An 18262-nucleotide genomic window follows, 5' to 3' on the forward strand; every position below is an offset into this window, starting at 1 on the left:
GAGCCATGTATCAAGAAGCTAATCCGGGCTAAATAGGAAACTCATATGAGTCTATAACAAGAAGCTCACTGAGCTTAACAACTCTGAAGCCAAATTAGCCAATATTCATGGCCCGAAGCTAAATTGGTATATTTCGTACCCGAAGTGCTAATATCATGGCCCGAAGCCAACTCATTATATCCCCTAATGACATGTCACTAGTATCCTAAACTGAATTACTCTCTTAGATTGACTGTCGATTTTCGGATGAAATGTAGTACCCAGAGCTTCTTGCAATTTCTTCCAAAATAATGATGTAAACCTCAAATCTCTATCTAAAATAATCGAAACTGGCACCCTGTGCAATCTAATAATCTCAGAAATGTACAACTCAGCCAATCTATCAAGTGAATAATTCATACTTACCAGAATGAAATGTGCTAACTTTGTCAGTCAATCAACGACAACCCAAATAGCATCTTTCTTCTTCGGAGATAAAGGTAATCTAGATACGGAATCCATTGTAACTCTATCCCATTTCCACTCAGGTATCATTACTGGCTATAGTAGACCCGAAGGCACTTGATGTTCAACTTTGACTTGCTGACACACTAAACATCTCGATACAAATTCTGATCTGAAATGCCTCGTTTCATACCCGACCACCAATACAGTTGTTTTAAATCATTATACATATTAGTACTTCCAGGATGAACAGATAAACAACCACTATGTGCCTCATGTAAAATTTTCTAAGTCAACTCAAGATTTTTCGGTACACAGATTCTATCTTGGAACATCAAACAATCATCGGATCTGATTTGATATCTGAATCACTAGTTGACTCGCATTGCACTCTTTTAGCTTGCAATTCACTATCACATTTCTGAGCTTTGCAAATTTGCTGAAGAAATACTGGTTTAGCCTTTAACTCAGCTAAAATTGAATCATCATTAGATAATGTCAACTATGTATTCATTGCTCTCAAGGCAAACAACGATTTTCTACTTAAAGCATCTGCGACAACATTAGGTTTCCCCATATGATAATCTATAACTTATAGTCTTTTAGTAGCATGAGTCATCTCCGTTGTCACAAATTTAAATCCTTCTGAGTCGTAATATACTTTAAGCTTTTATGATCGGTAAAGATATGGTATTTTTTACCATACAAATGATGATGCCAAAGTTTCAATGCAAAAACTATAGTGGCCAACTCTAAATCGCGCGTTGGATAGTTTTTTTCATGAGGCTTTAACTGTCTCAAAGCATAAGCTATAACTTTTCCTTCTTGCATCAAAATGCAACCCAAACCATTTAATGATGTGTTGCTGTAAACCACGAATTCTTTACCCGACTCTGGTTGAACCAAAACTGGTGCCTCAGTTAATAACGCTTTCAACTGCTCGAAACTCTGTTGGCATTTTTCAGACCACTTGAATTTCACATCTTTTTGTAATAATCTGGTCATTTGTGTGGCAATCATCGAGAACCCTTTTACAAAACATCGATAGTAGCCAGCTAACCCCAAAAAGCTTTTGACTTCAGATTCATTTCTCGATGGTTTCCAACCAACAACTGTTGAAATCTTACTCAGATCAACTCTTATACCTTCCATAGAAACAATGTGCCCCAAAAATCTGAATTCTCTGAGCCAAAACTCATATTTACTGAATTTAGTGTAGAATTGCTTCTTTCTTAAGGTTTGCAACACAATCCTCAAATGTTTGGCATCCTCAGACTCATCTCGGGGATAGATCATAATGTCGTCAATGAACACAACAACAAATTTGTCTAAATACGGTCTAATGATCCGATTCATCAAATCCATAAAAATAGCAGGAGCATTAGTTAGTCCAAAAGGCATAACAAGAAATTCATGATGTCCATACCTCGTTCTGAAAGCAGTTTTGGCACATCTAGGTCTTTAACTCTCAACTGATAATAACTCAATCACAAATCAATCTTCAAAACATTGTTTTCCTTTTCAACTGATCAAACAAATCATCAATTCTCGGCAAAAGATACTTGTTCTTTATCGTAACTTTGTTGAGCTATCGATAATCAATATGCATTCTCATTGTTTCATCTTTCTTCTTTACGAACAATACTGGCGCACCCCAGGACAAAAAAATAGGTCGTGCAAAACCTCTATCTGTTAACTCTTGTAACTTAGCTTTCAGCTCTTTCAATTCGATCGAAGCCATTCTGTACGAAGCTATAGATATCGGCGATGTTCCTGGCTCCAATTCAATAGCAAACTCAACCTCTCTGATCGGTGGCTGTAACACCCCGAACCCGAGACCATCGCCGGTGTCGGACACGAGGGGTTAACAAGCCAAGTTCACTTGTTTTGCCCATCCATTTGACATTTCCAGTCAGGCTGGAAAACTGCGTCACTGACGCCTTAAAAATCATATCTCGAGTTTCAAAACTCGGAAACTGGTTTTGTAAATTTTCCCTGAATTTAGACTCATATATCCATCCATGTATTTATTTCTAGAATTTTTGGTCAGGCCAATTGGTACACTTTATTAGTTAAAGTCACCCATGTTACAGGGATCGACTGCTCTGACCTTCGCGTGGTATAACTTGAATATCTCTCTGTACAGGGCTTTAATGCTGGTACTGTTTTTTCTAATGAAACTAGACTCAAAATGGAATCTGTACATATAAGGTATGTCTCCTAATTCTTTTTGGATAATTTATAGTAAATTTTTAAAGTTGCGACAGGGAACCCAGAAACCATTCTGGCCCTGTCTCACAATAGCTTTAATATCTCTTAACATGTAACTCCTATGACCATTTCGTTTCTTCCATATGAAAATAGACTCATCAAGGTTCATTTACATAGCTTATTCACTATTTAATTCCATTCCTACGAATTTTGGTGATTTTTCACATTCACGTCCCTGCAGCTGGCAGCATCTGTTTTAAGGTAGGTCTTACCTATTTGGTAGTCTCCATGAACCAACTAGTCTTGCCATACATAGGTTCATATATGATCATTTTAACCATGCCAATGGCTGATCATATGACCAACATTCCCATTTCCAAGCCATAGCCACATCATGACACCAAATATATACATACAAACCACAATTAGTCTAAGTCGATACTTCACTTTTACGAGCCATTTTCGCATGGCCGTACATATATACATCACAACATATTCAACCAACAAGGGTAGTCCTATACATGCCATTTCAAAGTTCAACCAAAATTTATACCAAAATAGAGGCGTGGATAGTGTGGATGACTTCGACTTTATTGATCCCGAATCCGATTGCTATCGGCGAAATCTATAAAACAGAGAGCCAAAGTAACAGGGTAAGCATTTTTTATGCTTAGTAAGTCTCAAGGAATATAATCAGCTCTAATTACAGCAATACATTCACATAGCCAAATGCATCATTTCATTAATACACATTCTTACTTCACACTTCATCATTATATACTTTCACAAAGTATCAATCAATTCAATAACTGAAATTTATTAGTCGATTGAGCGAATGTTGCTCAAACATGTCGACTTTCCAATGCACATATAACGTACCTTATCCTTTGGGCTTTTCGAGTGTACTAATTGAATTCATTACAGCAACCAACACTCACCTCCAGCCCAAGATTCTTGAATATAACCGGATATAATCACGTGCACAAATGCCTTGGTCTTAGCCGGATAGAATAACTTCATACGAATGCCTTGGTCTTAGCCGGATATAGCCACTAGCACAATTGCCTTGGGTCTTAGCCGGATATAATTTCCAGCATAATTGTCTTGAGGCTTAGCCGGATATCATTCAATTTCTCATGTACACATACATCAATAATCATTGGACATACATATTTCATTTTTGTTACTAAGGCTCAAACACACATATATTCACAAGCATATTCGCCTTCGGGACTTAGCCCGGGTATCATTCAATTTCTCATACACACATAAATCAATAATCATACACAACCATACTTCATCTCACATAATTCAAGTAAGGTCACTTCTTGAGGACTTACCTCGGATGTTGTCGAACGGCTTTTACGGCTATTCGATCACTTTTTCCTTCCCCTTGTCCAATTGTGGCCCTCTTAGCTCTTGAGCTAATTCAAACAAATTCAATTTATTAAAACCTCATTGTGCTAGCTTATGGCCGAATATGACAAGGAGTTTAAATGGTCATATGGCCACTCTTTAGCTTGAATACACAATGGTCATGCTCATTTTATACTACATCAAGCAATTCAATACAATTTATTTGAGCATCAAGGAAAAGCTAAGGCCTTTACTAAGCTACCCAAGGCCGAATATTCATGTACATGTTGGGGCCAATTATGCACTTAATACCTCACCAAAAACAGCATGCATTTACTAGTTAATGCTTTGCATATTGTAGCTCAAAACTTATAATATAACATCAAGCACTCATATGTGTGCTAGGCCGAATGTGCTTGCAATTTCACAAGCATTCTTCAACATCTTCTTCTTTAAACAAACATATTCATCACTACTTCATAGCCAAAACATAATGTGCAATCATATATATGCATATATAAGCATGGCGAATTTCAAGGTGTCCATAGCCATCCAAAACACAAATTTTAACTAACATGCAAGAAGCATGAATCATGCTCAAGAATGCATCATGGCCGAATATGACAATCATGCCCTTTTCAACTTCAATCATGGTTGAACAAAGAAAACTCAAAATCTTACTCAAGAGTAGACAATCCATCATTGCATGCATCATCATCAAGCTTCACACTTAGCATGCAATGGCTTTATCACCATAACAACTTTGGTCAAATACCATTTCCATGGCTTAACAAAGATTTGAGCCATGGCTAACATGCACATCAAGTTAGCAACCATAACATGCATGAAACTCCCAACACAACCTCATACATACCTTAATCTTGATGCAAACTTAGCCAAATCTCCTTCTAGATCTCTTCCAACCCAAGCATGAAGCAAAAATCCTCCCCTTTTCCTTAGTATTTTCGGCCAAGAAGTGAAAATAGATGAACAAATTTTCTCTTTTCTTTCTTTAGGACATTCGCCAAGGCTATGGAGGAAGAATGAACACTTTTTTTTTCTCCATACTCTTATTTTATTATTTCTAACATCATCCATTAGTAAAACATGTTGGGAACATGTTTCCCTTGCCCATAATTTGTCATGGCCGGCCATCCACCTTAGGAAATGGGATAATTGACATGCAACTCCATTTATTTCACTTCATGCATTATTAGGCCACTTAAAAATACACCTATCACATTTTCAAGTCCTAGCACATGGGTCCTTTCTTATAAATTTGCACCTAATTAATAAAAATCGAGACACGAAATATTTACGCATACAAATTCCACATACAATAAGCACGGAATATAACACCTAATTATTCTTGTGACTCGGTTTCGTGGTCCCGAAACCACTCTCCGACTAGGGTCACATTAGGGGTGTCACAGTGGCAACCCAGGAAATTCTTTTGGAAATACATCTGGATATTCACAAACTATAGGCATAAATTTATTCTTCATTTCAGACACTTTGTTATCTAAAACATATATGCTAGGTATGCATCACAACCCTTTCTCACATATCTCTGAGCTGACATCAATGAAATCATTATAGGCAAACCACTCGATTCATCTAATTCAATTTGAATGATTTTCTTATTCTGACATTTCAATTCAATAGCCTTTCATCTACAGTTCACAACGGCATCGTGCAGAGTCAACCAATCCATACCCAAAATCACATCGAACTCATCAAATGGTAAAAGTATCAAGTTAGCCAAAAAACAGTAACCTCGAGTCATCAAAGAGCAATCCTTGCAAACTTTATCAACTGAAACATACTTACCTAAAGGGTTCGATACTCTAATTACAAATTCTGTAAACTCAACAAGCAATTTCTTACTAGACACTAAATTCTCACAAACATACGAATGTGTCAATCCAGGATCAATTAAAGCAATCACACTAATCTTGTAAAGAGAGAATGTACCGATAATAACATCAGGGGACGACGCCTCTTCATGAGCGCGAATAGCGTAGGCTCTAACAGGTGCTCTGACCTCGGATCTCACAGCTAAGTCCTTTGTCGCTCCTTTTCCACTAGACACATTTCCCCCATTCCTCAGTGGTCTTCCTCTCGCAATCATGCTACTCGGTCTTGTATTCTAAAATTTATCTTTCTCGGACAACTCTGGGCAATCTCGAATTAAGTGATCTGGCGAGCCATATTTGAAACAAGCTTTATTACTTTTATTCCAGCACTCTCTAAAATGTTTCCTCCCACATGTTTCCTCCCACACTATTTACACTCGGGTTTGTTATTTCTTACACTGCCAACGCTCGAGACGGAAGCTGCTTGAGCTTTAGGACTCATATGTTGATTTCTATGATCTCTATTCTAATATCCCACTGAACATTTGATTAACTATACGAATCTCGAGATTTTTTTGATGAAGATTGATAAGGTTTATTCATCAGTCTTTTTCTCAAATCTCTAGCCTCTAAACCAGCTTTCCTCTTTTCCCGACTAAAGTCTTCACCTTTACAAGCTTGGTCAACTAATACAACAAATTCTTTCAAATCTAAAATCCCGACTAGAAGTTTAATGTGTTCATTCAAACCATTAACAAACTGCTAGCACATGCTCTCTTCGGTAGAAACATACTCTCAAGCATATTTACTCAACCGTACAAATTTTATCTCGTACTCGGTTACGGTCATACAGCCCTGTTTCAATTCTAAAAACTCTTTGTGCTTTTGATCCAGAAACCACTAGCTTATATATTTCTTCCTGAATTCGGTCTGGAAGAATTCCCAAGTGACCCGTTCTCTAGGTACCACAGATATTAGTGTATTCCACCATTGATACGCTATATCTCTCAATAATGAAATGGCACACTTTAAACTCTCCGCTGAAGTACACGAAAGCTCATGACATACTCTAATAGTGTTTTCTAGCCAAAATTCAACTCTCTCGGGATCGTCATCAATGGTAGCTCCGAACTCCTCAACCCCGTACTTACAGATCTTATCAACTTGAGGCTTATTTAGTCGTTGAAATTCCACAACTTGAGGGGCTACAGGAATTGGTTCAGGATTAGGTAGGGTTGGAGGTGTTGAGCAGCAGGATTTGTCCGGACATATTGAGTGAACCATTCGTTCATCATTTGTAAGAAAGCTTCATTAGCTTCTCCACCTTGGCTACGCAATATAGGTCTAAATTCAGAAGGCACTATCCCTTGAGCGGGAGCTGGCCCATTACTTTCAACCGATCAGGTATAGCTCAATTGGGATCCATTTACTATATGAAAACACATTTTAAAATGTCAAAAGTCACCACACTATCACAGTTTATATATGGCATGTATAGCTAGACTCTCACATACGTTATATTAGTCTTCGAATCGACTAAATCGTAGCTTTGATACCAATAAATGTAACACCCCTCACCTGTATTCAACTCCAGAATAGGGTTACGGAGTATTACCAAACTTATAAAACATTTAAATTTTCAATTCACATACAACTTCACATTTGATGCAAACATTATTCAAACTCAAGCATAATGTCCCTAAAACGAGCCTACGGGGCCCTAAACATGTTTTAAAAGTGGTTCGGGCTAAATCGATAGCTCAAGAAATTTTTACGAAAGTTAAAAAAGTTTTCTCAAAACAAGGGACAGACGCCAGTGTAGCCTGGCCGTGTCTCTCACACGACCAACAGACATGCCTGTGTCGCAGGCTGTGGGGACATTCAAAATGGAAGCACATGGTCGTGTCCTAGCCCGTGTCAAACCCTATGTAACTCTCTAACTTGGGTCACACTGCCAACACACACACCCGTGTGGCTAACCCGTGTGCCCTAAAAATGGACGTACACATCCGTGTGCTAGGCTGTGTGCTAGGCCATGCCAAACCTGTAGGGTATATTGACTTATGCCACACGGCCAAGTCACACGCCCATGTGTGAGGCCGTGTGGAGCATACTAACTTGATTTTAATTTCAACACCAGGGGACATACGGCTGTGTAACATAACCATGTGTCACACACGGCTGAGTCACACACCTGTGTCTCTACCCATGTGGACAAAAAATAGGCTATTTACCAAGCCATTTTGTCACCCTAAATACATTTACTTACACCACAATTCAATGGCACCAACACAAGGCATAATAGGAATAAAATAAATCTCATAACAAGCATATTCCATACCATTTCATTAGTCATTAATACAAATTACAAACTACCACAATATGCCATCTGATTTTATACTTAATTCACATATACAATTCAATTAACTATACATTCCCAAATATCCATCTTTTAGCCTAGTTTCACAAACAAATCCATGTCCAAAATCATCCACAATCATCAACCAACTCATTACACAAGACATAAACATATATATACATGTTTCAACCATACCAAAACATATACATTTACTAACGAATTCAATTGGCCAAAATCATTACCAAAACATAACCAACATGACATAAGGACCCTATACATGCCATATACTTAAAATACCAAAGTTTATAGGTACCAAGAGATATGTGGATAGTGTAATGCGATCTCCGACGATCCCCGAATCTGTGCTAGCTTGAAATCACAACATAGGAAAACAAACAACGTAAGCTTTATAGCTTAGTAAGCTCGTATGAAATAAACTCGATATAATCATAAACAAATAAATCGACAATTAATTATAAATACATGAATTCACATCAACTAACAAACCTTTATTACTCATTCACAAAACTATATACTTTCTTCATCATTTCTTCGATTCAAAGCTAGTATGGTTTATGCACATACCTATACCATCTCGTACAAATCTTATACTCAACCCCATCATTCATTTACCCGTTGAACCATTTGGAATAGAAGTTGGATACTTAAGAATCTCACACAATAAGTACCTATACCATGGCCCAAAGCCAAATCAAGGTAGCTTATATCCGAAGTACTGATATCATAGCCCGAAGCCAAATCAGTCAATATTCATGGCCCGAAGCTAAATCAAGGTAGCTTATATCCGAAGTGCTGATATCATGGCCTAAAGCCAACTCAATATATCCTCTAATGACATGTCACTAGTATCCTAAACTATTCCTAAGGTTCAACCGAGATTTTGAATGTCGAATTACCATCAAGTCATTATCGAACTTATCCAAAATCTCGTACTTACAACTTATTCAATGAAAAAGAATTTAAAATACATTTATAATGAAATTTATCACATACGAACTTACCTCGAATGTAAAAATGACGGAATAAGTCGATTAGTCAATAACTTTAGTTTTACCCCGATCTAGATCCGAATTCTACTTTTTTTATCTAAATATATTCAAAATTAACTTATTTAATAATCTCTTTATTCAGTTTAATCCAAAACATACATTTAAGCATATTGCACCTTTACCCCTAGAATTTTACAACTTTTACAATTTAGTCCTTATTACACAAAATCACAAATTCATGAAATTTCTTTAATGCCCATAATAGCCGAATTACTATAATGCCCCTAGCAGCCTACATTTATCAACTTTTCACACATTTAACCATATTTTCACATTTTCACAAATAAATCCCTATTTTGCATTTTCACTAAAAATTACTAAAAATCACAAAAATTATTTAACTATTAACAAGCTTTCAAAATCTATCATAAATCATCAAAAATCATACATATTCATCAATGGAAACATCAAAAATCTTTAACATTTTTACAAAATAGTCCCTAGTCTAGCTAAACCTAGCTGTAACGATCTCAAAAACATAGAAATAACTAAAAATCGAACAAAAATGGACTTACAATTGAGCTAGGAGATGACCGAATGCTTCAATCCCTAAAATGGATTTATTATTTGTTAAATTTGGATTGGAAGAAGATGATAATGAAAGAAAATTGTGTTTTTTTTTAATTTATTAACCTTATTCACTTAATTACCTATTTAACCTTATTAATAATTCAAAATTTTAATGATGCCATGACATTATCATCCACTATCATAATAATGGTCTAATTACCACTTAAGGACCTTAAATTTAAGGTTCTATAGCTATTAGATACTTTTAGCCAATAGAACTCCACTTTTACACTTTACGCGATTTAGTCCTTTTTATCAAATTGACTAATCAAACGATAAAATTTCTAAACGAAACTTTCAAACCATCATTAAATCATGATGTAAACATTCAAATAATAATAAAATAAATATTTTGACCTCAAATTTGTGGTCTCAAAACCACTGTTCCGATTTCACTAAAAATAGGTTGTTACATTATTGTTGATCGTTTGACAAAGTCTGCACATTTTATTTTGGTACATATAGATTTCTCTTGGTACGCGGTTGCATTTTAGCACTATGTTTCATCCTTAGACCGATGGTAAACCCGAATGAGTAATTCAAATTCTCAAAGATATGCTTTATTTCTGTGTATTAGAGTTTGAAGGCAACTAAGAGAAATATTTACCGTTGGTTGAATTCGTGTACAACAACAGTTTTCAATCGAGTATAAAGATGGTACCGTATGAGGCTTTGTATGGTCATAAGTGCCTAACTCCATTATACTGGACCGAGCTCAGTGAGAAAAAGATACACGGGCTTGATTTGATTCACGAGACCGAAAAAAATGTAAACGTGATTTGAGATAGTTTGAAAGCAACTTCAGATCATCAGAAATCATATGCGGATCTTAAACGTAAATGTAACACCCCTCGCCCGTATCCGACGCCAGGACAGGGTTCGAGGTGTTACCTGACTTAAACTCAACCAATCACACAAAAACCGGGCCATAAAATTTCAATCAATTTAAAACTTTTCATTTCACATATTTCGTCCCTTAAACGACCTCACGAGGCCCAAAACATGCATTAGAGACGGTTCAGGACTAAACCGAGAACTTAAGAAAAACTTGAAAAATTTCATGCTTTAAGGCTCCACACGCCCATGTGGATATAGACCATGTAGTCACACACGCCCGTGCCCTTAGCCCGTGTACAACACTGACTTTAAAACACGGCCATGACACACGCCCGTGTCAATAGCCTGTGTCCCTCACACGGCCACGACACGCCCGTGTCTATAACCCATGTGCAAAAACCTGGGTATTCTGTTTCTGACATCAGCATACCCAAAATGTCACACGGCCAAGGCACACGCCCATATGCCTACCTTGTGTGGACAATTACAAGGCTATTTTCCAAGCCAATTTGTCCCCCTCACAACACATGCACGCATACTTATACAATAGCATACAACATGGAAAAATTAGGCACTTAAACATTCCTAACATGTCATGACCATGGCAATTTCACATGCAATAGATATCCTAGATTTTACTCACATCTTTACCACATTCATGCCATAATCATTATAAACTCATCACGTAAGTCCATATCACAAGCATGCATCTTTAAAATGGGTTTACAACCCCACAATCATAATAAGCCAATACATTTGGCTAAAATAATATCACATACTTGAATATTTAAACTCCTATACATGCCATAGACTCAAAGTATTTGAAATCACTTACACCAATAGCAATAGCTTGACAGTGTGATAATACCTCCGACGAACTCCAACCTGAGCAAACCTGGCAGCCCTAGAGAACATGGGAAAGGAAAGGAGTAAGCTTTACGCTTAGTAAGTTCATATGAAAATAAAAAGCAACTCATTAACATGTTTTACCCAAGTTCCCAACATATTCTCAAGTCATGATAAGCTATCTTCTTGTACAATAGTCAATAAAATATTTATATTTGGAGCTAGGAAACTCTAAATTAAGTTCCGTTAATTTTATTTGAAACTAAACTCATGTAACTTTCTACCATAAAATTTCCAGAATTTTTGGTTTAGCCAATTAGTACAGTTTATTCCTCAAAATTACCCTTGATTCACTGTCTGACGGTTCCAACCCTTCTGCATTAAAGTTCAATTATCTCATAGCAAAGGACTCGAATAAAGTTCTTGTCTATTTTTATTGAAAATAGACTCATTTTTGGATTCTAAACATATAAATTATAACTCATAACTATTTTTTTACAATTTATAATTATTTTCTCAAATCAGAACAGGGGATTTTAAAGTCATTTTGACTCTATCTCACACAACTTCAAATATCTCATTATAGAAAATTATTTTGCTTACATTGTTTCTTTTATAAGAAACTAGATTCAATAAGATTTAATTCCATATTTTATTCAGCCTCTAACTCATTTTTCACTATTTTTAATGTATTTTCAAAGTCAAACTATGGTTGCTGTCTCAAAACTATTTTAGTGTAAATTAACGATGCTAAGTTTATCACACCATATTAATTCATTTCCACCACATTGGTAAGGCTACATATTCATACATCACAAGCATAGACCTATAATCACAAGGTCATCACAAAATCATTCTCATAGGCATGAATTACCTATTTACATCTTTATCAAATGTGCATCATAAACTGAAATCATTTCTCATGAGCTTGGCATACATACCTGTGTTACTCAACATGCTCATATTCATTCCTTACAAATCATATAACATGAATTGAATTCACGACTCATCAATTTCATGTAAGTACCTGTACAATATGGTCATAACCTTTCCCATTTAGCTTAAACCATAACTCTCACCGTTGAACCATTCGAAAAGCTATCGGATATTCACTAAGCCTCAAACATAGGGTATAATGCTGATGCCATGTCCCAGACATGGTCTTACACTGGCTCTCACATATCCGTGCCGATGCATGTCCCAGACATGTCTTACAGTAACACATCTCGTAGCCGATGCATGTCCTAGACATGTCTTACACTGGCTTACATCTCGAGGCCGATGCATGTCCCAGACATGTCTTACACTAGCTCTCGTCTCAATGTCGATGCCATATCCCAGACATGGTCTTACACTAGCTCTCACAATGTGGCCGATGCATGTCCAGACATGTCTTACACTACCACACACGCATCGCCCAATGTCATGGCATGAATATCCGTTTATTCCTAAGGTTCAACCGGAAGGTTCCTCTACATCAATTCTCATCATACATAACCATTTCCACAATCAAGCAATTTATGCTATATCAATTCAAATACATGTAACAATGGGGTAGTTATATTATTTACATACGACTTACTCATTTCTATGGGATATCATATTCCATTGAATTTTTATTGTCTTCTACCATCACGTGAATGTTATTAACTTTTGGCATCACTTTCATCATACTCAATATCATCAACATATAATTCAATATAACCGAAGTAAGATAGATTCAAGTATATTAACAATAACATGGATAACATGCTTATTTAGTCATACGAACTTACCTCAACACCAAATTGGTAAGAAAGGCCTAAACATCAATTTCTCGTTTTTCCTCGTTCTAAGTCCGAATCTTGTTTTTCATCATCTATAACATCACATTTAACTTATTAACACAATATACTAATCAAATTAGTCCAATGAAACATTTTGGCAAAATTTTCGATTTTGCCCCTATACTTTGCCAAAATTACCAAATTGCCCCTAAGCTCGTAAAATGATTTTTATCACATTTTATTACTCATTAAGCCTAGATGAACCATTTTCATAACTATAGTAACTCATAATATCAACTATTTCACACATTTACACTTATTATACTTTTTTGTAAAATACCCCTATTTTAGGAGTTTTCATGCAAACTTATTTCACAAAAGTTGTTTATAACACTACCAAAACTCATTTTCTTTCATAAAAACTCAACAAACAACACATATTCTTTCATGTAAAAACCCTAGAATCTTAATCATTTTGCAAATAGTCCCTTCTTATGAAAGCTCATGCTTTAGGGGTTCTAAAAATGTAAAAATCTTTAAGAAAAAGCATTAAAATCACTTACTAGAAGAGAGACTAAATGGCTAAAGGTTTCAAGCTCTCAAAACCCTTTCATTATTTTCAGTCAAAGAAAACATAAGAAAATGAAAAAGATGAAGCTAAGTCCTTAGGGTACCATTTTATCACCTAATATGACATCACTTTACCAAATACATTGACCATTTGAAAAATCTCGTCTCATGGCCGGCCACTACACTTAAAATGGGTTTAATTTCACTTTAAAGGCCCCTAATTTTAATACTCTAGCTATTAGATACATTTGGGGTACTAAAATACAACTTTTACCTTTTTTGCGATTTAGTCCTTTTTTTGAAATTGGACTAGAAGTCGCTAAAATTAATACACCAAAATTTTCATGCACCTTTATAAACATGCTATATCACATAAAATAACATCAAAATAATTTTATCCGGGCTTGGAATAGTGGTTCCGAAGCCACTGTTCCGACTAGGCCCAAAATTGGGCTATTACAGTAAAGACATAGAGTTCCAAGTCGGCAACAGAGTATTCTTGAAAGTATCACCTTGGAAGAAAGTTCTTTGGTTCGGTAGCAAAGGAAAGTTAAGTCGACGATTTATCAGGACGTATAAGATTACTAAAAGAATCGAGCCTGTTGCATATTAATTAGCTTTACCGTAAGAACTAGAAAAGATTCATAATGTCTTTCATGTGTCTATGTTACTATGATACCGATCTGACCCTTCACATGTTATCTCCCGATCTGACCCTTCACATGTTATCTCCCTGACGGATGTTGAGATTCAACCTGATATGTCATACAATGAGGAACCGATTAGAATTCTGGCACGAGAAGTGAAAGAATTAAGAAACAAGAACATAGCTTTAGTAAATGTTCTTTGGAAATGACATGGAATAGAAGAAGCTACCTGGGAACTTGAGGAAGCTATGAGAAAATAATATCCAAACCTCTTTTCTGATAAGATTTTCGGGGACGAAAATCCCTTTAAGGGGAGAGTTGTAACATCCCATTTTCAGTGAAATCAGAACAGTGGTTTCGGGACAACAAATCCAAAGTCAAAAAATGTATTTTATTAATATTTTATTTCCTAAAGCATGATAGTAGTACCGTTCGTTAAGAAATTTTACCGTTTACATGCTCAATTTGATAAAAAGGATTAAATCGCGTAAAGTGTAAAAGTTGTGTTCTTGTAGCTAAAAGTATTAAATAGCTATAGAACCTTAAAGTGGAAGTCCTTATGTGGTAATTAGACTATAAATAAGATAGTGGAATATGATGGCTTGGAATTTTGTGTAATTCTTAAAGTTTTTAAAGTTTATAATAGTAATTTGATAATTAAATGATAATTAAAATTAGTAAAAGGCATTCATCTTCTTCATTTCATCAAGCCACCACCGAAAATTCATTGTTCTCCTAAGCTAGGGTTTAGCCATCTCCATTTTTTCTTGATTGGTATGTATTTTTGTCCCGTTTTTAATTATTTCTATGTTTTCAAGATTGTTGTAACTTATTCTAGTTAGCTCGAGGACTAATCTGTGAAACTGTTCAAAAATTAGGGTTTTTCCATTGATTAACATACATGATTTTTTATGTTTGATGATAGAAAATGGATGATTGTTGTTAGATAATCAACTTTTGTTAAGAGATTTTTGATGAAATTGTCAAATAGGGACTAAATAAAAAAATAAAAAAACATTACATGGTGAATTTGTGAAATAAATGAAATATAGGGCATGCTAGGGACTAATTGATATTCGGCCATAGTGGTTGTGGTGGAATTTCATGAATTTTCATTTTTATGAGCTAGAGATTAAATTGCAAAGGAATTAAAAGTATAGAGGTAAAATAATAATTTTTTAAAATTTAATTTTAGGCTAAATTGAATGAATTATATATTAAATTGAGTTAAATTTATCTATATAGATACAAACTTCGTACAGAGTTAAATCAAAAAATAATATAATAAATATACTAATATACTTAAACGAACAAATTAATAGATGTATTTCCTTATTTCTTATAAAAGGATTTATTTCAATTTATAGGAGAATATCTTATACATAGCTAACACACTAGTTTAATGCATCATTAATAAATAATAATATGATATATTATTATTAAATAAAACAAAAATAATAGAAGACCTATAAATAAATAATCATAACTTTATTTAAACATAAATAAATATTAAAACTCTAAACTCTAGATTTGACTCAAACTTAAACACTAAATTTAATACTCAAACTTAAACACTAATTGAGATTTATTAATATTTATTTATAATAGTTACTTTTAAAAGTATATTGTTAAAACAATGTTAAGAGCAATATAAATAGCGGGTTTAGTTTATATATACACATTTCCACCTGATATACATTGATTGCCCAGGTTTAGTTTCAATCTTAAAACCCCATCCCATCCCATCTTCTTCTTGGTGTTGTTTATATTTGTCCTATTGGATTATATATACAAGGAAGAGATATCGGCGGCGTGACGCAGGAAGCAGTGAGATTAGATGGAAACCCAGAATGCCGAAAAACGCAGCGTTTGACACAACCGGCGAATGAATAATATGCCAAACGCCATTACTTGACTTCATCAGCTTTCTCTCTCTCTCTTTGCGTTATTCTGTGAGAACCAAAAAGAACAACGGCAGTACTAATTGTAATAGTTGTCAAGAGGCACACGTAGTAGTGGTTTCCGTATATGTCCCTTCACAAACACAGCTCATCAATAAACTCATAACCAGCTTGTTTTTTTTTTTTTTTTATCCCCTTCCCCATGGAACATATTCTTTCTTCTTTTCATTCTCTCGATTCCCCGGTTTTTTACCGTCCTCTTCCCCTCCACCGGCGTCCGAGGTGGCCCCGTATGGGCTCCTCCACCCCCCACCACCGTAACAACCAAAACAAGACCAAACTCATCGTCATCATGGGTGCTACCGGTACCGGAAAATCCCGCCTCTCCATCGACTTGTCAACCCATTTCCCTCACTCTCAAATCATAAACTCAGACAAAATGCAACTTTACAACGGCTTAGATATAACCACGAACAAGATCCCTCTCCCTGAAAGGAAAGGGGTCCAGCACTATCTTCTCGGCGAGTTCGACTCAATCGACGCCGACGTGGAGCCGTCGCAGTTCCGTTCCGCCGCGGGATCAACCATCGCCGACATTGCCTCGCGTGGGAACTTGCCGCTTCTTGTTGGTGGGTCCAACACTTTCATTCATGCTCTCCTGGTGGAAACCTTTGACCCTCAAGTGGACGTGTTTGCCGAGTCAAGCTCAGTGAGTCGAGCGTTGAGGTATGACTGTTGTTTCCTTTGGGTCGACGTGGCTTGGTCGGTACTCAGTGAGTACCTATGCATACGAGTTGATGAAATGCTTGACTCAGGGATGTTAGAAGAGTTGGCTCAGTTCTATGACCCGACCAAAGCGGGTGTCATGGTGGGGCTACGGAAGGCAATCGGAGTACCCGAATTCGATGCCTATTTCAGGAAATACCAGCCGTGGGAAAGCCCAGAAAACGGCGTCGTCCCCAACAAGGACCGTGATCAGAGCCGGAGGGAAGCGTACGAGGAAGCCCTGCGGGAGATCAAAGATAACACGTGTCGACTGGCAAAGAGACAGATAGGAAAGATCCTACGGCTGAGAGAGGGCGGATGGGACTTCACTAGATTCGACGCAACGGTGACGTTTCAAGCATTGATGAAGAAAAAGCAGTCGTCGGCGGTGGCGGCGCCGGAACTAGAATGGAGGGAGATTTGGGAAAGGGAAGTGGTGGAACCAAGCGTGAAGATTGTGAAGCGATTTTTGGAGGAGTAGGTTTTCCAGCTAATTTATTCTTTGTTGGAAAAATTGCTCTAAAAAAAAGGGTGGAAAAATTCAGATTAGCCAGAGTTAGGGGTGAGTAAAACTCGATTCGACTCGAAAAAATTAAAAAAAAAATTGAATTTCGAGTTAAACGAATCGAGTTATTCGAGTTAATCGAGTTATTCGAGTCAACTTAAATTTTTTTTTCGAATTTCGAGTTCGAATAGAGTTGAGTTTTCGAATTCGAATAACTCGAATAATTTGAATAATTCGAATATCAAACTATAATATTTTACATTTTTACTCTAAACTCTCAAACCTTTTTACTTTTCCCTTAAAACTTTTACTCCTTCCCACTTTCCCCCTAAAACTTTTACTCCCCTTCAATCCCAACCCCCCAATCTACCCAAAATCCATTTACCACTAAAATTTTACTCTCCCATTTACTTTTTCTCAAAATTTTATTTCCAAAAACACTCAAAACTTTTTATTTTCCCCCATAATTTTTACTCCCTCCCATTTTCCTCTTAAAATTTTTACTTCCTTTTAATCCCACCTCCCATCTACCCCAAATTCACCCTTAATTTTTTTTTAA

General features: G+C 36.1%; 1 protein-coding gene across 1 annotated transcript; it reads left to right on the forward strand.

The window, feature by feature from the left end:
• Positions 1 to 16156: 16156 nt before the first annotated feature.
• Positions 16157 to 17918, forward strand: LOC108475750 (adenylate isopentenyltransferase). The gene has a single exon (XM_017777741.2). The coding sequence runs from the start codon at positions 16636 to 16638 to the stop codon at positions 17677 to 17679; it is 1044 nt and encodes a 347-aa protein (XP_017633230.1). The 5' UTR covers positions 16157 to 16635; the 3' UTR covers positions 17680 to 17918.
• The last annotated feature ends 344 nt before the right edge of the window (positions 17919 to 18262 follow it).

This window comes from Gossypium arboreum, chromosome 5 (genome assembly GCF_025698485.1).
Source record: "Gossypium arboreum isolate Shixiya-1 chromosome 5, ASM2569848v2, whole genome shotgun sequence".
In the NCBI taxonomy this organism is placed as follows: Eukaryota; Viridiplantae; Streptophyta; class Magnoliopsida; order Malvales; family Malvaceae; genus Gossypium; species Gossypium arboreum.